We start from the raw sequence: 26,828 nt of genomic DNA, 5'->3' as shown, positions 1-26,828 counted from the left end.
ATTTCTTTGTCTTAATGCCTGATTTGAATTGATATATATGGATAACATAATATTCTTTCTTCTTAGATCATAGCTTCCTGGCAATAGTGACAATCAATGGAACTTTGACAACCATGTCAGTGATGTTGAGACTGAATCAACCCTCGACGCCATCTCCTATTTCTACCCCCGTGACCAGCCGTCCATCCAGCATGGAGAAGCCAGACACATATTGCTTATTGCCCAACATGAGTTCCGTGAAGTGTGCTGTGGGATGTGCTAATCTCAATGATAAGCTGCTTGTTTGTGGTATGTTCAGTTGTCGAAGACCTCAAAACAGTTTTGGTGGATGAGAAATAGTGGTTTGATTTGAATTCATAGCACAAACGCAGTTAAGATTCATGCTTGCACAAATATACAATAATTCAGTGTAATTTGCAGAATTTTTTGTGTTAATTGATTTTTGCAAGTTACATGGCATTATTGTATATTTGTGTAAGGTTTTGGTCTTCAATGTGTGTGTAGTTGCAGATAAATGAATTACTTGCATACCCACACTTATAAAAGACTGTTGTAAATGGTTTTACCTCTTTCTTTCCAATCATTTACTTGTTTTATCAGGAATTAAAAAGATTAAAAAAGAACTATACCCCGCGACAGGTTAAGTTTGCAGCAGGTTTTATGTATCAATCCACTCTAGAGCAGCACTCAGCATCCCCATGGCAGTCTCACCTTAACCGCTGAGCTGTTCATATCACAGACAGTGAGAAAATCCGCAGTATTGCAGCGGAACTATTTTCTGCGCGCACGTTTGGGTCTATATATGCGAAAAGTTGCTGCAAGGTTAACCTGTCGCGGGGCTTAGTTTAATAAATGTTACTTTGTGCTAGCCTCAAGTCTTTTTCTTAGCTTGTAAGGTTTTGGATTTTGAAGAAGTTAGTTTTTAAAAGTTTGCAGTGTTTGTGTTGGACCAAATGTAGTTAATACCACAGACATACTAAAGAACAAGATGTTGTGTTGGCCTTTTTTTTTTAAGGCAATATTGAACATTTGATCTTACAATTCATTCCAGAGTGAATTTTCATATGGTTTGTTTTCATGTCTAGATGCTTGCGATTCAAACTAGGTTTAGTCTGTCATGAAGCTATTACAGATTTCTGGACTACTAAACTAACTAAATTTCATGGTGCTACAGCCCTCTTTAAGGGTCAGGACCTGCCAACCTGCTTTTTCATTGGGTGATGCATGGTCAGCATGAAGGGTCCCATTACTGCTGATTTCTTTCTTTCAAGAACGGAGTCTGCTATTTCTTCTATTCAAATAGCTCCCCACGTGTCTTCATGATGCAGGGTCAACACTGATTTTTTAGGGACTCTCACAGGGAATTGAAAGGCCGAGAACTTTAATCGTTTGGCTACATGGGAGCCCATATCTAGACTACAGCAAAAGCAAAGCACGCGATTGGCTTGAATGCTCGAGAAGGAATTTTAAACGTATAATTTTTCAGATGTGGAATATTATGGCAGTTTTTAGAAAGGAAATTTTTGATAATGACTTTCCAAAAGACCAATGTGATCTTCAAATCTTTAAGAGTTCTAAAGTTAGAAAGATATACATGCCATAGATGGACATATTATTTTGTATCTTGAATCAAGAAATAAAATCTTTCAGGAAAGCTATGCACTGTTTAAGTACTGGTAATATGCACTAATAAAAGTTACTTGATTGCTCTTGATGAGAAGAATGGGAGACTCAAACTATGTATTTATCTTTTCAGGTGGTTACGATAGAGGTGAATGCTTAAGGACAGTTGAATGCTATGATCCGAGTGATAACACATGGACAACACTTACGTCAATGAAGGAAGCAAGGGGTCGCTTCGATATTGCTGTTGTTAAAGGCCAAGTATTTGCTATAGGTGGCAGCAATGGAACAACAGAGCTGTCTACAGTCGAAGTATTTGACCCAGAGTCAAAAAAATGGTCTAGAGTAACGTCCTTGCCCCTGCCTCGATCAAATACTGGTATGTGAAGTTCCACTGTGTGTACAATATGCGTAGACTGTAAGTTTCATGTGTTTCTGATGCTGTTATGCCTTTTTTTTATCAGATTTCTTGGATTTTTTTCAAGGGAAACTGAGTTTTTTCACCTTGTTTTTTCTTTTTAAACTTTATTCCCAGATTGCAATGTTAGATAGGGCTATTCATGTATTGAAGATGAGGATTGGAATAAGCAGGTAAAGTATAAATGTATGTAATTTATAATTGTATGTATGTTAATGCACACAATACTTTTGTGGGCATATACAAGGTTTTAAAATTACAATAAAATAATACTTTTTTTTTTCACAAGCTAAAACATTTTAGTGAATATACAAGAAACATATTGACCTGCATGGCCATTTATGTAATGAAAACAGGTGCCAGGTGTTTAAGCATATGTTCACATTTGAAAAGAGGATACTAAAGTGTTTCATTGCCTCAGCTGCTGTCATGAGGGCTGTCGTCCATAGCAGAATTCAGTTTGATCGTTAGTTTCTCTTTTTCTTCTTTCTTCTTTGCATGCATGTATTTTAACTGTGTCGTACAGCACATATTTTGTTCCACATAATTAATATTAAAACTCTGTTTCATTGTTTCGTTTGCAGCAGACACTCCCGGATGATGTCCCTGGCCCAATGCTGTTAAGAAGATGCTGCTGTTGATGTCATTGTACATCTCTTAATGTTGCATGTGACCCTAGACAACCTTCTGCAGAGATAACTTTAGCACTTCACGTATTCACCTCTTCTTATTTTTAGACTGGTGAAATTTGCGTAAAAAAAAAAAGAAGTAGTTTCATTAATGTTGCTTGAACTGCGGGGGTTGTCTAGGATTGCACTCAGCATTATTTGCTAGACAAGGAAGTTTCATTCTAGGCTCCTAATCATCCACTTTGGTGAGTATGGCTGTTCTTTAGATTAGCAAAGGAAAGTGTTTATTGGTGGATTCGCTGGGGTTCCAGACGATTGCAGACTTCGGCTTCTTCAGTCGTTTACGATTAATCCCTGCTTTACTTCACTGCAAAGGAGCATTTGCTTGTAGCGAGCTGAAATTTTGTTCAACAAACTGAGTACGATGCCATGGCCCAAAGAATAACACACTAGGAGGCAAAGAGAAGCTCACATTGTTGAAGAGGATGTACCAGTGAAGATGGATGTAGCTTTCATTAAACTTCAGTGTTATCCAGTTTATCTTGGTTTACCTTTCTTTGAACCCAAGAAGCATAATTGTATGCACTTATCATTCACTTTCTTATTGGAGGACAGGGGAAAAACACAGTTATTAATTGCTTGCATAAATACTAGTGTTCTTCGTGCCATTTTAAGCCAATGTTGATATTGCTGTTAACAAGTAGTACAATGTGTGTTTACTACACCAATCTCTAAGAGGATGTATCGAAAGTGTAATTTTGTATCCAAAAATCATGCTATTTCACAAATCTACTTTGCCAAACAATTTTATGGAAGAAGTGTGTTGGTTGGTAGTGGCAAACAATACTCTCGGATATACAGTATCTACTTCTTTTTGACCCTATAGACTGTGCCGTCGATTTCATCAATGGTACTGTTTTGTAGTTTGCATTGGAACATATACACTTCAGTCACACTGAAATAACATCAGGTATCACTGGTATTAGGTTACAATATTGCATCTTCAGGCAAAGCCAAAAAGAAGCCAAATGACTGGAGGAGTGGGGTTGAGGAGAAGGGAAATTTAGTCCTTTTTCTATTGAAATCACAAAATCTTCCTTATATATTACCCATTGAAAATTTCGTTCCAAATTGAAATATTTCTAAATACTCATCAGGTACCATCCCAATGTCTTAAGATTTATAAACAATGTATCACCATTGTTCTTAGTTTTATTAATTTCATCAACCTTTTGTCTTCTTTCACTGCCCTTGTATACTGGTCTTTTCTCCTGAATTAGCTGGGAGAATTTCTTACAAAGTCTCCTTTCTGTTGTGGTGTTTCACAATTTGTTGAGTAGCTGTTTAATTCTTCCCATATGATTGTATGTAATGGATTCAATAACATTAGGTGGAAATCGTATATTTTTTTAGAAAGGCTGTTCAGTTCAGGGTATGTGTCCCTAATTAGTCTTCATATCATTAACGTTTGCAATTTTTATTTGAATTCATTAGTGTAGGTGTTATGAGTTCTAACTTTCCACTTAAAGAAATTTGACACTACATTGTTTAACTTGCATCTTCTCTAGAAGTTGATTATCTGAAGTACGTGGCATCCGGAAGGGAGGGGGGTGGGAAATGAAAGTCAACCAAATTATATATTTCACACACACTTTCATTTCAGCCACAATAATATGTGTTAATGCACGAACATGATAAATTCAAATTTAAGCAATGTTTTTTGAGGGAACAACACTATTACTAGGGAATATGTGGCTTGTTTGCCCCCCCCCCCCTCTGGAAAAAAAATACCTTCCTTGCCCCTCTCTGGAAAAAATCCTGCGGACGTCCATGCTGAAGTATTGTGTGAATCTTGATTAGGTGTATTGCTGTCTGTCTGAGCTGTATCTTCAGAAAAAAACAGGCAAAATTACTTTTCACAAAGCCACATGAGTATCATCAGAACTTACCTCGTATGCCGCCAGCCCATCATCCATACTTTTCCTTGATGCACCTGTGGGAATGTATAATTTCAGATAAATAAATGTAAGTAATTTTCAACTGTGTTTTCAACACGTTTATTGCTTTTTCGATGAGGAAAGACCAAAAGTATTTCCTCCATGAAAGTTACCAGCCTCTTACAGTTTGATAATGAATGCTACTATCTTCACTGGTTGATCTTTGATATATTTTTTTTTTATTTCAATGAAGACTTTGTTTTCAAAGTGAACCATTTTCAGAGTAGTTCCCTACGTTTGGAACTATAAGTGCAGGTTGGTAACCATGGTTAAACAGGTTGGCACCTGGAGGACAAGGTGGCTCACCGGTCCAGACGTACCAGGAAGATGACACTGAAGATGAGATGAGACGAGGAATTATTGACTTGTCCCATCTCTCAGAACTGTGTTCCTCAGAGTTACAGCAATTGCTTGACACCTGCAACCTGTGAAGCTTATCTGAGCGTGTTTTTCTTATTTCATGAAATACATATTGTATTCTGGCCATTGCACCTGTGAATCTGTAGTTGATTGGCTTGAAGTGGCAAACAGTTAGAAAGCAAAGTACTTATAAGTAGTAATGGTGAAGTAACATGAAAGTTGGAGGTTTTATAGTAATTGCATTTATTGTAATGCTTTTGTCATAGCATGATAGGATGTTGATAGGGCCAGACAAGCTATGCAGTAAATGTCTTTCTGTATTTTTTATATTTATATGCAAGGAAACGTTACATGCAACCAGTGGCATGACAATCGCTGGGTATCTTCTAATCAGTTTTTCACTTCTGCTGTTCATCTGAATAGTTTATTTTCTGGGCTGTTTTGAAATTTCAAGCTAGAATGTCTTCAAATATCTTATACCTAGTAATATTGTTTGTATGTAGCATCTATTTTCATAAACAAAATAGAATTGACACATAGAGGAGTTCTACTATGTAGAAATTTCGGTGAAAAATGCAGGCTCAATCAGTACTCGAACCTAAGCCTCTGGCATATAGTGCCATTCCTCTACCAAGCCAGTCTTTTTTCTACTGTGAAACAATTCTTTGCAAGTAAAACAGTGACAGTGGAAAATCGGACATAGCCAGGGCTGGCTTGTAAGCTTAGTTGGTAGAGCAATGACATGGCATACTAGACCTGGGTTCGAGTCCTGGTCGAGCCTGCATTTTTTTTGCTGACATTTCTACAAAAAGCTTCATATTGTAAATTTTTATCAACTCTGGCTTTCTGAAGATCAGAATTACTGTCTGCCAAACTGGACATGTAACTGTCAAATGTACCTCTGCATATTGAATTGCAATATTAGGGACTTACTGAAAAACAAGATAACATTTCAGTAACTTCCAGAAAACAACCTTTATCTTAATTGCCTCTTGAATTTTACTACTATCTGGCTTGTCTGTTTTAATGATTCCATAACAATGACAATTTCTCCTGACCGTCCTTAATTCATCTGGAGGCTAAGTGTTGGGTTTAACCCTTAAATGCTGGATGTGACATGTGTCACATTCGTGTGTGGTTGCTAATTCTGGGACGTGACATATAGCATTTTCAACTTTTTGAAATATGCTGCGACTTGGCTAATGTTCGGAGATACATGTTTTGAGTGCTACACTAGCCTTGAGGCATTCCTTTTAATAATTGGCAAAGTTTAATTTGATTTTGGCTATACCTGGGGCTAGGGGGATAAATTACCTGCTGAAAACAAGCACAGCTTTTTCATTAGAAAATAGCAATATGTAGGTACTGTTTTATAGTACCAATGAATTTTAAATTTTTATTTTTTTTAAAAAAATAGAAGTTTTTCTTTTATCTTCTACTTTATAGGTATTTTTTTTGGCCATAGGCTAATAGGTTAATCTGTGCAAAAAAAGCAGGTAAAATATGTAACTCTAGCATTCATAGTTACAGAGATATCATTTTTTATTTAAAACCTTACATAATTTCAAACTTCCAACTGAAGACACACTTGGCATTAACACTTACACGTGGAAAATCGCACTTGGCATTGAAGGATTAAAAATGGGGAAAGACTTGGTGAAAAGAGAATGTGTAGGGATGACATCCTCCATCTGTCTCATTGTCCCATGCTAAAACATAGGAGTATTCCCTAGCTGCCCCCAAGGTGCAATCAAATACCCCCCACTTAACAATTTCCACTTTGAACATTGATTTTAACCAAAGAAGTGAATTTGAGCAGGTGCTTTCTCCACTTCATATTCTGATAAAGCTATGATTCATGTTGGCAATGTTTTAATGAGATTTTCTCGCTTGATAATGTAATATAGCTGGTCTGGCCCTAATTATTGATTTTTTTAGCATTTAATTGAAGGTGCTTTCTCCCTCAGCATTTTAAATTTGAACACTGGATTTAAAATTTGTAGAATGAAATGTAATATTATTGTTCATATTGTAGTCTTCTCACATTGTTCATCTTTATCTTAAGGAGGTAATGAAGTCTCAAAACAATATTTAACTCCAGTGGTCAAGTTTTGCATGTTTTGTGTAGCAAGACTGATATCTCGTGCATATATGTGCAAACATACATATACACATGTTGTCACACACTATGATGCAAACAACTGACATTAGCCTCACATTTTGAAAGCAGTTAGTGTATTATGATTAGTTAGAGCTGCATTAATGTTCATTGTCTCGATGCAAGTGTGTGTCAGTATATTGTTCTTAAAAAATATTTGATTTTGTGTTTTTCTCTTAGGAAAATTTTTCGTAGGTAGAAAACCATGATTTTTTAGTCTATTTTATGCTGTATACACTCTAGTCTACCATTGGAAATGACTGCCTCATCTTTATTGAAGAATCAAAGTGAATTCGTTCTTCAAAGTAATTCTCAGCTGAAGTTTTCTGGAAATGTTAATGACCACTCCACAGAAATAAAATCTTTTGATTGGATTTGCGTTTGCAGAGGATTGAATTCCTGTATTGTGCCAATGGAACCTTACATTGATGTATAGAAATTCAAACAGTTGTCATGCTTCATAATGATAATCTCGCACAAGTGAAAGCCTTACATAGTAAAAATTTCACTTTGTTCTGTGGGAAAAGTAAGCTCATTGTGCTTTGTTTAATAGTGCAGAATGCATTATCGTACAGTCTTCACAACAGATGTTCTTTTGTCTCCTTGAATGCTCATTTGACGATGTCTCTAGCCTATTTCTTTCATGTAAAAGTTGTGATAGTTTTTTATTTCATTGAAATTTGAATTAACGTTTTGTGACTTGAGACTTTCAGATCTTTATTTGCATCTGCTGATTTGGAAATCAGCCATATGGCCAACTTTTGATGAGTGACAATTTAATTATTGAAAAGTAGTTCTCAGGTTGTTAAAAATGCTTTACGTTGGATGACTGGGAAAGACACCTCAAGGTATAAGAAATGCAACCTTCAATCATCTTTTCTCTCTCTAATTGACAGTTCTTTTTAAAAAAATGTTTTCCCATGGGTGTTTATGAGTGTCCCTTCATGAATCTTATCTTCACTCATCCTCATCTTTGATTAGCCTAAAAAGGCAGAAAAGTAACATAAAAGAAGGAAGAGAAAATGAATGTACAAGCAGGGAAGATTGGTCACCCAAATATGTAAGTTGTATGATGATGTAACTTGAAAACAGAAATACATTCCATTTGATCCAGGTTGAACAGTTTTCTCCCAAATTTATGATTGGGGCTGTGCATCTGTTTAAAAAATCAGACCGAGTATAGAATGCCTCATCAATTTTCCATCGATACATTCAGAAGAGGTACATGCTACATCACATGCATTTGCACTGAAGCTAAACACATTTATTCTTTTATTTAGAAAGTAAAATCACCATAGTGTTAACAAGTGTAGTGAAGGGTGCTTTTTTTTTTTCCAATTAGGTGTGTGCAGTTTAAATGAAAAAGTTTACTGCATTGGTGGATGGAATGGCCAAGTCGGCATTAAGCAGTGTGATGTGTACGATCCTGAAACACAAGAGTGGACAAGCGTTGCATCTTTGAATGTTGGTAAGTGCATTAACTTTATTGCTAGATAATAGTTGTATGTACTGCATTGGTGGCCGAGCATGTTGAGCAGTGTACTCACGTTCTCGCCACAGAAAGTTTTGGGTTCAAATCATGGCCTAACTATGCATTGTATTCAAGGGATCCTGGGTTCGATACCTGGTGGAGACACATAGTGGTTCCGATCCCACATTAAACTGTAGCTCCAGTCCCAATTAGCCTTTCTGTGCATACAGTAAACTTGAAAACAAAATCAATAGAATTCAATCCAATCAGGGTTTGTGCTTTGAGTGTTCCTTCATCAATTTCAACTAATTATTCATCATCATTAGAGCTCCCACACAGTCAAATGGTTAGCCCTTCTGCCTTTGGAACAAACTGTGCTTAGCTCGATTCCTGGTACGAAACCCAGTCGTTTAGGTTTTCATGACCTGATTATGCTACTCATTCGTAGCTCCCTAATTTCCTGACGATGGTGCGTGGCCACCGGTCCTATACACAGGCCGAAGTATCCCCAGGAGACTTGCACCTGCACACATCCCGTAGCTGCAGCCCAAAGCATGATGCTTTAGACCACTTGGCCACGATTTGCAATCAGGTGTCTTAATATCTGAAGAACCAAGCAATTTGCAATTTTTACACATCAGTTACTTCCGATGCAAGTGCCTTCAATCTTCCCTAGATTCTTGTATACCACTGAAATCAACATTTTCAGGACAGGTAATGAATTTGGACTAACAGAGTTTAGTTACATGCTTTATTTTTCTGCAAATGTTTGGAGAAATTGAGCAAGTTAAGGAAAATATGTTGTTTTTTGTGGAGATGTTAAAATAGTTTTGTACAGTTTTCTGTCCAATCCTATAGAGCGACCACAAGGAAAAAATCTTCACCGAAAAGTGTCGGTGCAGCTTTCCCTTCTTCCATTCGGCTTGGGCCATAAGAAAGCAGTCTTTACTCTGCTCCTCCCCTCCACGCGGGAGTATGGTGCATGGGAGTAGCGGGTCTGCAAAGCTTTATTATATTGTGAAATATTATTATTAAATATGGTTTTAATTTAATCTTTGTTACCTTATAGGTCGGTATCAAGCAGGTGTTTGCGCAGTGAATGGATGTGTATTTGCCGTTGGAGGTTGTGATGCTTGGAATTGCTTAAACTCAGTTGAAGTGTTTGATCCACAAAGCAACACGTGGACTTACGGCAAGGGTATGATCACTGCCAGAAGAGGATGTGGAGTAGCCGTTTTCAAAGGTATGTGACACAACTTTTCACTCCACTAAGTATGCAGTTGAGACTAGTCACACCAAGGATGCACTTCTGTGTTCTAATAATGAGGAAAAATTACAATCAGAATGTTGCAAGAGATCTGACATTAGACTGTAAAGGTTAATTCCAAACAATATATTGCAACTCATGATGCTTTACAATTATATCACTTGGTATTGACAGTAACAGAGTGAGAATACAGAACTACTAACTAGAGGTGAAATTGCAATTTTTTTCCCCCCTCTCTTATTTTGAATGATAAAAATGGGATGTTTATGGATCATTTCCAATTGCATTGTTGTTTTGTGCACTTATTTATTATTATTAATTTTAAGAATGCACAATTATAGTTGACATGACAATTTTAAATAATCATAAATTATGTTTATTACAGAAATGTCGAAGTATCAGCATTGCTATCCGTATTCACAATAATTAACCCAACTTTAGGAAAACCAAATGAGGTGTCTCGCATGTACTCAATCCAGTTTGTGGTTCTAAGACAACTTTCTTTTAGAAGTGAATTCAAGTTAAAATATTTGAGATTTATATGTTAATTTCCATGAAACAAATTTTGCCTTGTAAATGTTTATTTATTAAGAAGTTTGTATATTTTCAGGTAAATTGTATGTTGTTGGAGGTTCCGATGGCACGCATTCATTATGCTCAACAGAGATTTATGATCTGCAGCAAAAAACATGGACTCCAGGACCAAATATGACAACATCCCGAGCTAATGTGGGTGTTTGTGTTATTGGAGACAGATTGTATGCTGTTGGTGGTTTTTCAGGTAACTGACAAACTTCTATTGACTTTGTCTAAAAACTTTCACTTCCATACTTTTTACAGACAAAAACATATGCTGTTAACATTCTAGTGGTATTTGTGAAGGTGAAGTACCCATGCTATCTGCTGCACATCTATTTATTTAACATTCTGTTAATCAAAGTAATAAAACCCCAGATAAATTTGTGTTGACCATGTTAAATATGTATTTCACATTCATAAATTAAAATGTGAAATAAAATAAACATTTATGAATTAATGTTTTCATTAGTTACCCAGCCATATATCAAGTTGTTATATACAATGTTGACTTGAAAATTATCATTTTTGTTTTCAGACTTATTTCCTTCTTGTCTAAAAATCCTTTATTGTGTAGTATGATTTGTTCATATTCTTTATTCTAGAATTTAATTCCTAGTCTATTTTCAATTCTTTGTAACACAGATGCTTGAGGCTTTGAACCAGAGTTTGATTTTCTTTTGCAAGGTGCAAAGCTTATTATGAAGGTTTTGTGCCCCCTACCTTTTGTACAGTTGTTTTGTAGTTTATTTTCGTAGATTGTGCATAAAAGTGAACTTAAGGATAACTCTCATACGTGCCGACGCACCCAAAAATTTTAAATCAATTCAGAATAACTCCAGTAATGAATGCAATTTGTATATCTAAGTGCATTGTAATTTTTTTATTTTTTTTATTTTGGAAATGAGAAGCATAAGAAGGAAAAGTAGGTTCAGTGTATAAATTAGGAAAAAATGCTTTAAAGATTTTTTAAAAGTTTGGATCTTTTTAATGCCACAAAATAGTACTTTTGCTATTCACTGTAATTTATTCTAGGTTTGACACTCGTATACAGAAATTTTATTTGTGTGATTTCAAATGCTATATTTCTTCTTTTTCCCCCTCTCTTCTCAGGTAAAGCATTTTTGAACAGTATTGAGTACCTGGATGAAAAGACTGATGAGTGGACAACATTTGTCCCTAAACTGCCCACTGAACAACAAAATGGTCATGAAACCAACGGGAAAGAAGATTGCCTTCACAGGCTAATTTTTCCCATTGAAGAGATTGAATCCATATCAGAGAGAAACGACAATCAGTGAAGGTATATATTGTGAGGGACAAACATGCAACCCATGGCTCACGTTTCATACAAAACATAACCCTATTTTCTGACCAAAATTTCTGCTTCCCTTCAAAAAAATATCCTTGTTGAAAAGGGGAGAGTGGTAGTATTACAGGTTCATCGAAACGAGGAAGAAAGATTTGATCTTCTCACATCCTTTAATTTATTGAATGATAAAAAAGAAACAATTTACTACAAACATTTATCAAAACAGAAAAAAAAGTTATGGAAAGAACAAAAACAGTTTATATTTTGTGATATATTTTCCTTTTGATGCCTGGTGAATATTTTCTATGTTGAGGTACTTTGGTCTGAATTTGCTCATGATCGAATGGAATTTGCTACACGTTCATCCTTTTACAATCTTTTTCGAAGTAACTGTCCTTCAGTTAAGCATTTTTGTACATGGGGCCACACATGACTTTGAAGGGAAGTGTTGTACAGTGGACAATATTTTGTAGAAGACATACGAGATACATTCTTCGAGAGGTGCAAAGTCTGGAAGGAGAAGACATTCACATCTTTTGTGTGCATTGATGTTTCAAGGGAACTACACTTGACTTCTGTAAAGATGGGATATGGAGAACATATTGTACATAGAAGCTTTTGATTGTTTGTGTGATATTGTAGTCTCCCCTGATGTTACTTGTCAATGTAGAAAGAAGTATTGTCTACATTTATTTGATTATGTCCAGGTTTTTCTGTTATTTGAGAAAATGTTTCAATTATATCTCCATAATGGAAGTTAAGAAAATGGAATGTAGATTTATTTTGGATGATTATGCTGATGTGAAGCAACTTCACTATCAGAGGACAGTTTATACAGCGTGCTTCCTTTTCTTCTAATCTGTATGTGGTTACAAATTCATTCATGTAAAAAAAACATGTGCAATATATCAGATTTGTTTTTATTTTTACACAAATTTCAAAGCATTTTCTGTTATATACGAGTTTGTGTAAAATACATGTGTTCATCCATGTCTAATTTTGTATATATATGAAACATATATATGCAATCTCTTGCAACTTAACATTGAACTGTAATTTTAAAATCCTCCAGAATGTATACTTCCAATGCATAAAAATGAATTGAGCATATAATTTTTAATTTAATCTTCAGATGTAAAAATTTCAGGTTGGTGTTGCAGATGTACAAATTTGAATATGAAAATATTAAAATAATGAAAGATAAACTGTTATTTATTTATTAATAGCTGCCAACTAAAGTTCAGTTGCTGGCCAGAAGTAAACTAATATGTTGAAAATAACAAAAGCAAGAATGTTAACTGATTGTTGAATCAATTCAATACATAACATGAAATTCATTTTGTGTTGATTTTATTTTTGTTCTTGAAAATTTGTTTCACACACAAGTGTACATTTTTCTTAATTAGATTTTGTTCCAAAAATTAATGTTTCATCAGTAATAAGTGAAGGAAAGGAAGAACACTGCTCTTCTTAGGTTCATTATTAAGTATTTAGAGTTCAAGTAGAATTCTTCATGCTAATTATCTATTTGAATATCTATCTTCATGTATATATATCTTTTACAAACTTATAATTTAGTTGTAAGGTATAATACAAGAGCAACTATTATATTACACAAACTACATTGTTTGACTTGAGTGACATACAGTTAGGCTTGACAACACTGTTTAATAAGTCTTGCTGTAAAGTATGTGGTGTTCTCTATATATACACATATATATACACACACATACAAATACTCATACTACGAGGTAAAGAAGAATGGAGTATTATAAACCATGTTTAAAAGAATTGTGCATTAGATGTGAATCTTTGTCTTGTTGTGTGTAGTCTTGCATTCCTCTAACAGACATAGTTGTCTGTGTGTAAATCTCATTATGATATGCTCATGTTTCCTCAGTACTTATATTCGATGTTTAATTGATATGTAGACAGATGAGGAAAACAGAATTTTCTCTTGGCATAATAAGACATTCAAGGTATTTAGTTTTCAGACAAGTGTTGTATGCGAGACTGGCACATTTTCATTATACGTATGTTATGATTTCTTCTAAAGAAGACTGGATTGTATATCAGTGAAAAAACTGCAAAATTCCATTATGTATTTTTACATTTAAATTTCCCGAGAGTGGTCTTTTTATACACACAAGAGGAAGTTTTTTTAGTCGATAGAGGTTTCAGAGGTTTTCATTGGCAACATTTGAAAAACTTGATTCTTATTGGCTTACATTTAAAAAAAAGATTTGTAATACATTGAAGATTTCTTTTACATAAAATTTCTGAAAATTGTTTTGCCGTTTATAACCTTTTGAATGATCTGTCTTTTGTATGAAAATTTATTAAAAAAAATAAGCTGTTGCCTGTTCTTTGATTTTCACCTGTTCTCTATGCTGCATTACTTTATTTTTCTGATTGGTACAAGACAGTGGAATAATATGTATCTGGAAGTGATCTAATGCAAGGACAATAAATAAATAAAATTTCCACAGCTAGGATAAATGTTGCTCGTTGCACATTAGGAAATAAATCAAATAGGAATTTTTTAAGTAGGTTGAGCTACTGGTATTGTATAAGTATTCTTCACTTAAAAGTTAATCTCAGATTTGCCTTGATGCTTTTGATGTTCTACATTATTATTTAAGGCTTAACAAGATTGATTTTCGAGAGTAGGAGAGATGCAATGGGGGATCCAGAAGTTACAGTTGGGAGGGATGAATTTCAGTCTGATACATCACCTCGCAGAGAATAAATTCTAACCTACATTTGCACTGTTTTATGTAAAGAATATATTGGCAAGAACTAAGCAGACTTCCATGTTCTAGAGACTAGTTTTGCAAAGATAGTGTCCAGGGCTGAAAAAGATGGTTATTTTATGTCACCACAATTCCTCCCATTGCCAGAGTAAAGTGAATGATCAGATAGAGTAAAGTGAATTAACAAGAAATAAACAAAAATCTATTCTCTGAAGGGGTCTTGCCTTCAATCCCACCCAGTTGGGAGGGACGATTGCCTTCCTGTGGATTTGCACCTTTGGAGAAAGAATCTCTGTTCACTTAAAGCTTTCAACAGTCAACTTTATATCTTTTTTTGTTTGCTATAATGACAGCATATTATTTAATACACGGCAAACATGAACTGTAGTAAATCTCTGATGTTTTTCTGAAAACTATACTGAAAAATCAAGAAACTGAAGACAATCTGTAAAAAAGTCATCTTGCGTTGGTGCTATATATATCACTGCACTCTGCACGAGCTGGTTTGTTTGTGTGTGTGTGTGTGTGAGAGAGAGAGAGTGAGTGAGTGACTGGTCGGGCATCACATACATGTTCTACTCGCACTTCACTGGACCGGTTCATTTTTAATTCTTTACATTTGTGATTCTAAAGTACAGAAGAATAGTTCTTTAACGTAAGTTCTATTCTGTGTTAAAAAGATGAGCATGACGCCATCTGAGACAATCACTTGACGAAGTTTACTCCAAGTTATGGATAGGTAGAATAATTGTGCCTTGACCTGCAGTTTAAAATGGAATCTAAACTACTGAATGTGTCTCCACTGGCAAACAATTAGTTTTGCTACTCCTGCTTATAAACACACATGAACTCGTATCTTGTGCATGTGTGAATTACTCTCTTAGTAGAATATTAAGTATTTAAAAATACCAAAAAAATGGTTTGTGAGTATGTACGGCATGCCAAACTGTGTTTCGGGAGTCAACTGCTCCCTTAGGTTATCTCCTTGGCTAACGAAATTGCTTCATTGCTGTGTCATATAGAAGTAAAACAAGGAGCAAGGTGATGGGTGTTACTGTGGTAAAAAATAAGGTTTCCTAACAATTTGCCCATTCTTGATAAAACTCCCATACCCACATTCCTTCTTTGTAAAGCTCCAAAAGCATAAAAAGTCAAAGATAAAAAAATATATAAAACTTGAAACATTAAAAAAAAACACGCGACTCCACACTCGCCTGCAAGGTATCTGGTTCGCCTGCGTTCAGAATGCAGGAAGTTTCCCCCGTTCCAAACTCCAACCCCCCCCCCCCCCCCAATGATGGTGAGGTTCAGGAGACTCCTGATTTCGAGTATGAAATGATGTAATACAGGAGGAAGAGGGGAGGGGGAACTGGTGGGCAGAGTTTGGAACCGGGGAAACTTCCTGCATTCTGAATGCAAGCAAACCAGATACCTTGCAGACGAGTGTGGAGTTACTGTTTGACCAGCGATCCGAGAGCTCCAGTTGGCAAAGTGCCAAGAAAAAGTGGAAGTTGGCGATAGGAAGGCAGGCGCGAGAACGCCGCTCGCGGTTGCACGTTGAACAGTGTTACCAATCTGCGAGGATGCTTATCCACCAGAACATAGGTAACGAAAACCGAGGGACATGCACAACCATGCCGTTTGCCAATTGTAGGTTCACTGTTGGTATTTAAGAGTTGAATCTTGATTAGTGTTATTGTGCTGTGCTATTTTTTTTATATATAATATAAAACCTTGGGAGTAAAACGTCGCAGTGAATGAATGGATGTCTAAACACTGCAGGCAAATGTGACAACATCGCTTTACGGAAAAACAGGCGGTGGCCATGGACGTCCGCAGGATTTTTTCCAGGGAGGGGCAAGGAAGGTTTTTTTCCAGGGGGGGCAAACAAGGCACATTTTCTCCAAAAATAGTGCTGTTCCCTAAAAACGCATTGCTTAAATTTGAATTTATGGTGATCATGCAATAATTAACACATATTATTGTGGCTAAAATGAAATTATATGTGCGAAATACATAATTTTTGGATGACTTTCATTTTTCAGGGGGGCGTCCCCCCCTTGCCCCCCATCCGGACGCCCATAGTGGTGGCTCGAAACCAGATACGGGTCCAGTCGGCTTCCTCTGGGGTTGGGTCAAAGATGCCGAACTGGCGCTACGTTCAAGACTTCAGCTTTTGCAAAGACGCCTCTCCACGGCCAGAGCACTTCCAATATCTTGTGACAATATTCTCCGGTTGGCAACATTGCTCTCTTTCCCCACGTGACACTCGCGCTGCTCGCGTTTCAGAGAAGCGGTTCCACAAACTCCCCCAATTTACGACTGGACTCTTCTACTTCGGGCATGCGCAGAAAACTCGAGAGCTCTCGGATCGCTGGTCAAACAGTATGTGTATGTTTTTTAATGTTTCAAGTTTTATAGTTTTTTATCTTTGACTTTTGGAGCTTTACAAAGAAAGGAATGTGGGGATGGGAGATTTATCAAGAATGGGCAAGTTGTTAGGAAACCTTCTTTTTTACCATAGTAACACCCATCACCTTACTCGTTGTTTTACTTCTATTTGACGTAGCTATGAAGCAATTTCGCTAGCCAAGGAGATAACCTAAGGAAGGGAGCAGTTGACTCACGAACTGTAAGTAAACTATTTTTTTTAAATACTTAATATTATAAACATATTTCAATGGTAAGTGGTTATTATTGTAATGCAGTGTGATTGTTTTCTGTTTGCTCCTCTTTTGTGGAAGAATAAAGACAAGTTGTCAAAAAGACCACAATGCATTCTCTCTACACCAGAGAATGTTAATATGTATTCAAAGTACTTCTGGGGCCAATGAGTGAAAATGTAGTTTATGAATGAGAATTTCTTGGTGCTTTGGGTGGCGATACAATTCGAAAGAAAATTGATACAAGTTAAGACCAGATGCTGAACATTGGTTTTTTATAATCCTGCCATATTTGGAAGTGTAAGATGGGGAAGATGCCATCGAAATTTTCTTTTCTAAGAAAGAAACCCTCAATTTGCAGTGCTCCAACACATGCTTGGGGCTAGTTGTTCACTAATTTTGCTTGAGAAGGAAGCTGGAAGAGCCTACTGAAGAGCCTTGCTGAAAAGAACTAGAGAGAGAGAGTACACTTTAAAAAGTACAAGCCTCGATGAACGTGGAAGACCTGCAAACAGAAAAACTGGTGAAGAATGGAAGGCAAAAGTGGTATTGGGACATTTGATGATTAGAAGAAAATGGTGTTCAATGAACAAGTGCAATAAAAATTAATTGCATTAGTTTTATTTGGGTGTGCACATGGAGACTGTGTGGAGATGCCACTGGGTTTCGGAATGAACAGGAGGATGATGATGGTATAGTTTATTTTTTAAAAAAAAATATTTAAACCAATGGTTTCTGGATAAAATATGACAATGGCTACAAGATTTCTGGAGATGGGCATTCCAGCCATGTAGTTAGCCCCATTCCTTCTCATAAATCCAGGTCTTATAGGTGACCCTTTGTCTCTCTCAGATTTCTTGTCTGTAATATTTTTAGGACAATACTATCTACACTGCTCGCCATTAAAATTGCAACACCCAGAAGGAAATGAGATAGAAACACGAAACGTGGCAAATATGTAGTTCATAATAAGATAAGAAAATGATTACAGTTAGAGCTCGGTGGTGTGACATGTGACACGTAGAACATGGTTGCATAACCCCAAGGAGCTAGTAGCGTGTACAGCCTCCACGGGCAGCAATAACTGCTGCAACACGGCGAGGCATGGACAGAATGAGTCTATCGATGTCTGCTTGCGGTATGGCGTCCCAAGCGGCTTCCACACGGTGCCAGAGGTCTTCAACATTACATACCGGAAACCTGAGTTGGACCAGCCGGCGACCCACCATGGACCAGACATGTTCAATTGGCGACATATCCGGCGAACGTGCTGGCTAAGGAAGCAGGGGCACGTGGTTAGCTTCCATAAATGCAAGGACATTCCTTGCAACATGGGGGCACGCGTTATCCTGTTGAAAAGTGGCATTATGCAGTGCATGGATTAATGGGACAGCAACAGGGGTGAGAACCTGTGTGATGTACTGTTGGCTGTTCAATGTCCCTTGAATGCATACGAGACGCGAACGAACACCTATGGCGATGGCACCCCATACCATGATACCCAATGAAGGCCCTGTGTGATGATGCATGATGCAGGCGTCATGAAGCCTAGTGCCACGGTGCCGCCACACACGTGTACGTCCATCATGATGATGTATACAGAAGCGGGATTCATCAGAGAACACTACAGCATTCCACTCCGCCATCCATGCACGACGGTCTTGGCACCATCTCAGACGCAAACGCCTATGCTCTAGCGTCAGGGGAATCCGCAACAGTGGGCACCGGGAAAAAATTCCCCGGTTCGCCAAACGACGAAGCACGGTTCGTGGGGACACTGGACGTTGTAAAACATCCCGTACTTCATGCGCAATCCTCGTTGACGTGGCCATTCTGTCTGTAAGGGCGTATCAGAAGTCTGTCCTCTAGTTCCGTCGTCCGACGCGGACATTGTGAACCTCTACGTCGCTCTACAGTGCCTTTCTGGACCCACTGGTTCCATACACGGATCACTGTGGATGCATTCCGTCCTACACGGGCACCGATCTCACGGTAGGATAATCCGCATAATTGTATGCAACAATTCGGCCGCGATCGAACTGGGAAACCTGCTGGAATTGCTGCCATATTCGACGACGTGGCATTGCTGACCGATTTTAACACACTACACTCACGACCATGCACTTTCACTGCTCTTCTGCACCTATCTGACCTGCTACAGGTACCACTTACCAGATGGCGTGGCAGGCGCACATGACGCATGACGGCCTTGAACACCTAATCATTTCCTTCTGCACCTCTCCTCTACACACTGTGCACATTTCGTCCGATTCCGATTAATCCTTCTGGGTATTGCATTTTTAATGGCGAGCAGTTTACTTTGTGGCTTCCCTCTGGGTGTCATGTCTTCAAAGCTGGGCAGAGGTGGTTGCCCGAGACACCAATACAATAAATTTGCTGAAGGACAAAAAAGAGAAGTATTGGCGACCTATTAAATTATTTCAAAATTGCAAAGAAACTGAGATGAAAGTTTTCTTCCTCGCTTCGCTCGCAATTCTACCGTTCTTGTATTGACTAATAAGAGTTGATGTATATGATATGCTAATGATGATGATGATGTGACATAGGCCTGAAGGTACCAAGTAATGACTGAATAGTATGCGTTTTTAATAGCTGGAAATGGTTAAAATTGGTGTTTTGATAAAGTGATTATGAAGGTATACAGTTCCCTTCACTCATTCACTGTCTGTTATTTACGAGATGTTGGTGCCAAATCTATGTATGGTGCAAACATAGCAACTATCCATGCTGTTGCATCAGTACTTCGAAAGGTTAGAAAATAAGCCCCTAGAGGGTAAATTATTTTTCTGCTCTCTGTGTGGGTTCTTCTTCCCCTCAATCAGAGACCAAAGCATCAATGAATGAATGTGGTGTCTCCAGCCAGCGCCTGCCAGTGTATAGCCATAGCAGCACTCTCGTGATAGCTGGCAAATCTGCATGAGGAAACGACACGCCACAGCCACACTGTGACGGGAACTCAGCGTTGCCAGGTCAGATTTTTAAAAATCGGGAGATAGTCCCCTGAAAAATCAGGAGATTTGCTTAAAAAATCAGAAGAACTAAAAATAGCGGATTATCAACGTTCTGGAAGGGGGGGAGAAGAGTGGGAAAAGCATTCCACTATCATTATTGAACGTTAATTATTAATTTTATGAGTCAAAAGATAAATTTATTGTTGTTATGTTAATATAAATTTTATTATGAATTTGCACTTAAAAGGGTACGATAACCCCACCCCCTAAATTCACCTAAGGTAAAGGTACAGTTTCCCCCAACCAGTGGCGATGATCTGGTGCCAAAACTGAGGGGGTGGAAGGAATGCCCCCCCTCTTTCCTAATCGCCGGCACTGCCCCTACACATTGCAAAAAGCAGTGACATTACTGGAAAAAATCCGACCTCGATTTTCTCTTCATCTCTCTCAAATATTCTAAAATAAGTTGTGACTGCGTGGATTTATGTACTTGGCGTTTAAAAGTGTATGGAAACATTTCGTGATTTTTGTGTTAACTAAGACTAGAGCTTCAGCCACTACGCATTCGAGGATATATTTTTTAAATATTCTACCTGATAACACCTTAGATTGCTTTTCTTTAAAACTAGCTAAAGTTACAGGATGTAAGAAAGACCACCCTTTTTTTAATACTTGTTCGTATGTGTGGGTGGCAACATTGGTATTTAGCTGTAACCAGTTTCCTCCCCTTTGACAAAAAAAACCCTCAATAGGGAAAGTTAGGACACCCGCCTTGGAGTTCCCAATGCACAAAGGGCTCAAGAAGCCGCGGGTCTTTCCCAGTGTCATAAAGCCTGGTATGACCCTCTTCCCCCACACTCACTCTCACTCTCTCTCTCTCTCTCTCTCTGTGGAATATTCATGGGTCTTTGCATTCCATCAGACGAATATGTCAATTTTAAATCAACTTTCGATTTTTTTAAAATATTTGTTCATTATAAATATTTAAGGAAGCAAGAAATCAGGAGATTTCCCCATTTTCCTGAAACTTATCAGGAGATCAGTAGATCGTGCTGAAAATCAGGAAATCTCCTGCGAAATCAGTAGACCTGGCAACACTGCGGTAACTGTAGGTTTTTTGAGGTAAGTTTTGAGGCATATTTCGCCCGCGAACCGCAGAAACGTGTTTAAAAAAGCAACTTGCATCGCTCAGATACTCGATGTATATTAGCCGTCCTCCGTGGAGGATTGGTTATCGAATCGGGCTAGGACGCAAGGTATCCCGGGTTCGAATCACGACCTGGGCTTGTGACAAAAGTGGCAGGAAAAGCGATCTTGAATGAAACCAAATCAAATTTAAACGTGCTGTATAAATGCAACTAAGTGCCCAAACAATGTGTTTCTTATGCTGTGCAAATTACCCATTATCAAAACTCAGGCAGAAAATAAATATCTGTTTGTTGAAAGATGATATTCCAGGCAGAGGCAGCAGTTTTATTAATATTGACCACTGTATGATTCAGTAAAAAAAGAAGTATCTAAAGTATGAATTAAAACTGTAATATTTAATTTATTCTTCCCTTTCGTTACTGCGTTCTTGGACATATATACTGTCCGTATGTATTGACAAACAGATGGTATTGTATATGTGGATATTTGTTGTTGGTGTACTGCTATAATTTGCAGTATTTTCAATTAGAGACAATTATGCAGTTGCATATGTTGATGTGGAACAATTTACCAACGCTAGGAGGTATTGTTTCGTGCCCGTGCAAGAATTCTTTATAGACGTATAACGTAGGCTTGGTTTTGTACGCGGTATGCCTCCCAAGTTCAAGAGAAATTTGTCTCAGGAAGACCTGGTCACAGCTGAAGACAATGAAAAGGTTAGTTATGTTTATAAAAGATAAAATTGTCATTTGCGCTTATATTCTTTGCAACCTGCGCATATGTAATTTGCGACATGAACATGGTAAGTAAAATATGCGTCTTAATTCCACACACACCAAAACGTTCTCAATCGTTCACTTTTTATTTTATTTTTATTTTATTAATGTCAGTTGTAGAGGTCTTGAACATTTACTTTCTGATTCTAACACTTCTTTCCTATATTGCTACTGTCAGTATGTTATAGCTACATTTTGTTTTCCTTGTTATAGAGGAAGAAGAGAAGTAGTTTGTAGGATGTGAATTTTTCGGTAACCGTTTCGGCATGAGTTTACAATACCGGACCACTCTCCAATTTCTATGAAATTGCGCCTACTTACTTATTTCGGTGTCCTGATGACATATCTGTAGTTCATATTTGGCGGTCACTTCTTAAAATTGTACATTTACGTGTAAAACTTGTAAAATAACCTTGCGATTTACCACGGTGATTGTCTATACAAAGCAATTTGGAACCATCTTTCTTTCCTAATTCGTTAATGGTCTTCCTTTACGCACAACAATCTTGCTACCTGGTTTATTGACGTCAGACGAGGAATGCCTACGAGGTTAGGTTAGGCCTGTTAGGTTAGGTTCCATTAGCATAAATAGAAAGAAAAATTAATATTTTTCCTAACAGAACTATACCTTGTCTTGCCTAACATCAAAAGATATTCTGTGACGTCAGAACACAATGTTGCTAAAGTGTTGTGCGATAAATGACACCTATTCGTTGCGTTCTCTACAGCGTTGCCACACTGTTGCATTCTTAGTTGTGCAAGAATGGCGGGACAGAAGAACGTTAATGTGCTGCAGTTCTTTCGATGGAGTGTGGAGGAGGATGGACGTGGCCTCATTAACAAATTAATGGATTTCGGTGTTTTGCCGCAGGAAGGTGATTACATGTGTCCACGCGGGCACGTTTTACAATTGTGCAAGGACCGTGCGTCGGTTGACAACTACACGTGGAAGTGTAAAAAACGGTTTGTATTGTCGAAGAAAAAAAGTCGGGCGTGCAATTACTCCGTTTCGGTTCGAAAAGGAACTTTCTTCGCTAGATCTAAATTGTCTCTGCTACAGATATGTGTGTTCGTCAAACTGTGGTCCTCCAATTGTGCACTGAACATTATTTGTGAGGAGGCTGAGATTTCACATAAGACAGGTATTGACTGGGCTTCCTTTTGTCGGGAGGTTTTGGAACATGCGTTCTACGATAATAGGGAGAAGATTGGAGGTGAAGGCAAAGTTGTAGAAATAGACGAGTCCAAGTTTGGCCGCAGAAAATACCATCGCGGTCACCGTGTTGAGGGACAATGGGTTTTTGGCGGGATTGAAAGAGGAAGCGGGCGGTGTTTTCTTGTTCCCATCGAGAGAAGGGACGCGGGAACTTTGATATCTTTAATTAAGCAGTGGATTCTCCCGGGTACTACAATCATTTCCGATTGCTGGAAAGCTTACGATCACCTACAACAGGAAGGTTTCAAGCACCTCACAGTTAACCATAGTATCAACTTCGTCGATGCAGATACCGGCGCTCACACCAATAGCATAGAGTCGACTTGGAGGCATGCAAAGGACACTTTGAATTCTTCAGGGACAAAAAAAGTATTTTATTCAGGATATCTAGCGAAATATATATTCTTAAAGAGGTGCCTACATTCAAATTTGGATCGCACAGTTGAATTCTTCAGGCTCGCCAGAATGCTCTACAACCCCCTAAAACCCCCTGACGATAACCAAGAAATTGAAAGTGACAGTGAGGGAGAAGACCATGTGGAGTGTGGACTCGTTTGATTAAATTAAAAGTGACAGTGAGGGAGAAGACAATGTGGAGTGTGTACTCGTTTGATTAAATTAAAAGTGACAGTGAGGGAGAAGACAATGTGGAGTGTGTACTCGTGTCATTTGGTAAGTTTGGCAACAGTGTATTGCATGCTGATTTCATGTTGGGAAAATGGCGTCTTCCGTTGAGCTACTGTTCTTATGGTAGAGTAACGTAACGTTAAAAAAACATAGTTTCTTTGCTTTTTTTCTCGATTTCCATACTCGACCGCCAATTATTAAATGCAGATTCGTGATTAGGAGTTCAGAATTAGTGAGTAGGCGAAATTTCATAGAAATTGGAGAGTGGTCCGGTATTGTAAACTTGTTCCACAGTTTCATACATCGGAGACACATTTCTTCAATTTTACACAAGAAACTACTTCCGGAAATTAGTTTCTGCAAGGTTTACAACGTTCGTCGTGGAATATATTTGACCGGCAAATCATGTATTTTTCAAGAGAAATATCTCACCGACGCACAATTGCCATTGCTTTCATTTGCTTGCCCTACGACAACCGGATGGGCCCTAGTTTCTTTTGTTTTATTGCGATTTCATCATTCTACGAATACAATTTTTACATGGTTCGATTTCGATGTACGTCTGTTAACACATATTGCAGACTTTTAGCGATTACTTAAGGTTTTGTTCAATATATGCTTTCGTATTAGGTTGGCAGGTTAGGTTTTGTTCCCTTAGCATTAAAATAGTCCCTAAATGCATTCTACTAAGGTTCCGATTTACTTCTACATTCATTGCCTCGCTTCTACGATATTTACGGAGAATATCTTGTCCATGAGAAGTGCGTAAGGTAATTTTCAAGTTGTTTTTTTCAACATAAAGAACTTTTTTTCGAGTCCAAACAGTGCTCATTACCTTAAGGAAGGTTCAAATTTCGTGTGACAATGATTTCCAAAATTCTACGATAATTAGTCTTTGTGCTAGGAGAAATCATAAAACAAACGGAACCGTTACCCTAACATAACCAAACCTAACCTAACCTTATTGGAAGTGGTTCGTGGGGTTATCCGTGAATGGTTCGTGGGGTTATCCGTGAATGGTTCGTGGAGCTATCCGTGAATGGTTTGTGGTTCTATTCGTGAATGGTTTGTGAGGCTATCCGTCAGCTACCTGTGCATAATGTATAATTTCCACCGGTGACGAACACAATAGTAGGTTTTTTTTTCGGTGAAGCAGGTTGAAACACTGCATACCCACAACGTGACTCAAGATGTGCCCGTAATATTGTGTGTTCCGGAAACGAAGAAAGGAATTAAAAAAACACCCATAATGTGAAAAATTGCGTTTTGTTTTCATGTAAAAAGCATAATGGCACGTTGAACTATGTTCCACAATACACAATTGGTAAGTACGAATCATGCGAAACACAAAATACCTGATTTTAATGTGTCTCCGATCTATGAAACTGGTACCTTTGTTTTGTATCACTGTTTTCTGTTCTGATTATTCATGTTTTGCTTTAATTGACTCCATTAACTTATTATTATAAGCTTTCAAATCTGATATTTGTCACGAATGAGGAACAGCAGATCCGAGCATGGCTTGCTGAACAAGTGATGAGAGAAGAAAAGACCTGGGTAAAGTTTTTGATTCTCAAGGCCCGGAAGTTAATGTTGTTGAGGAGTCATTGAAATGTGACGATGATAGCAACACACATCAGTCTCCTTATGAAGGTGAACCTAATTTACTTGTCCTTTCTCCTCAATATATTCGGTGGGATGAAGCTATGAAGTAGAAGTTACATCCCTCTCGTCAACAAGTAATAAGTCATGGATATGTATTACTTATGTTGTTCAAATTAGTTAACTTCAAAATTAAATGCCAAATAAAATTATAAAAATTGTTGTTTTTTTTTTTTTTTTTTGCTAAATTGTCTCTCATAATAGGTAATCAGTAATATTGCAATGTAAGAATATAATTTTGTTAAATAATAAATAAGATATATTTTAAATTATAAGTGAGATATAAATATTTATAAACTCTTAAATACGGAGAAACTAGTACTCACTTTGGTAAGAATTTACAATATAGAGAAAGTCTCCAATTTCGTTAATTTTCGGTATACTAACTAATTTTGGCCTCCTAATCACGAATCTGTTGTTAAAAACCGGGGGTCACGTCTTGAAATTGTACAGTTTGATGAAAAATTGTTTGTCAGGGCAAAAAACATATCCACGGGTAGCCCCACAAATCATTGACGTTAGCCCCAAAAATCATCCACGGGTAGCCCCACAAACCATTTACGTTAGCCCCAAAACCCATCCACGGGTAGCCCCACGAACCATTCACATGAGGTTAGGTTAGGCCTGTTAGGTTAGGTTCCATTAGCACTCATTTCACCCCTAAATTCATCGAAAAAATAGGGATCGTACTAGAATTGAACATCATAAATCATTTTCTTGTAAAACAACGTCGTGGATGGACACAATGACAGGAGATTACATTTTTGTTCGTAAAACTACGCATATACGCCTATATATATAAAAAAATTCAATCGGCTTTTTTTCAAATTTTCAGACGTGACCCCCGTTTTTTTTCAACAGATTCGTGATTAGGAGGTCAAAATTAGTTAGTATACCGAAAATTAACAAAATTGGAGACTTTCTCTATATTGTAAATTCGCTCCCTCACTTTTATCCACGAAATTAACCGTAAAAGAAAAAAAAAGCTTCGTGGATAAAAGTGACTACTAGTTTCTCCGTATTTATATACTACCGTGTGTCTCTTTTTCCAATTATGAATATAAACTCTTGTTAAAATGATAAATGTAGCCTAATGTTCGAAAAATTACAAGAAACAACGAAATTCATATAAGTGCTTCACACTCACCGTATAACAAGTACGTTACTCTGAAACATGTGTACCAATGAAAGAAAGGAAA

At 37.5% G+C, this 26,828-nt stretch overlaps 2 protein-coding genes across 7 annotated transcripts in view; both read left to right on the top strand.

Moving 5' to 3' along the window:
• LOC145980332 (influenza virus NS1A-binding protein homolog) overlaps positions 1–14,165 on the top strand; it is a 93,770-nt gene extending 79,605 nt beyond the window's left edge. For all 6 annotated transcript variants that reach the window (XM_083113369.1, XM_083113373.1, XM_083113372.1 and 3 more), the window contains exons 8-13: positions 67–288; positions 1,757–2,002; positions 8,528–8,653; positions 9,726–9,899; positions 10,534–10,704; positions 11,613–14,165. In XM_083113369.1, the coding sequence (XP_082969495.1) occupies positions 67–288; positions 1,757–2,002; positions 8,528–8,653; positions 9,726–9,899; positions 10,534–10,704; positions 11,613–11,800 (1,127 nt within the window). In that variant the 3' untranslated portion in view covers positions 11,801–14,165. The remainder of the gene's footprint in view (positions 1–66; positions 289–1,756; positions 2,003–8,527; positions 8,654–9,725; positions 9,900–10,533; positions 10,705–11,612) is intronic.
• Positions 14,166–21,801: 7,636 nt separating this feature from the next.
• The window catches only part of LOC145979987 (vesicle-associated membrane protein 4-like), a 33,048-nt gene continuing 28,021 nt past the window's right edge, over positions 21,802–26,828 (top strand). The window contains exon 1 of the mRNA XM_083112929.1: positions 21,802–22,064. Within this exon, the coding sequence (XP_082969055.1) occupies positions 21,999–22,064 (66 nt within the window). The 5' untranslated portion in view covers positions 21,802–21,998. The remainder of the gene's footprint in view (positions 22,065–26,828) is intronic.

Source organism: Lepisma saccharinum, chromosome 27, assembly GCF_977018435.1.
Source record: "Lepisma saccharinum chromosome 27, izLepSacc3.1, whole genome shotgun sequence".
NCBI lineage: Eukaryota > Metazoa > Arthropoda > Insecta > Zygentoma > Lepismatidae > Lepisma > Lepisma saccharinum.
Note: the sequence above shows the minus strand (reverse complement) of the source record. Positions and strands in the feature narration are given on the sequence as shown.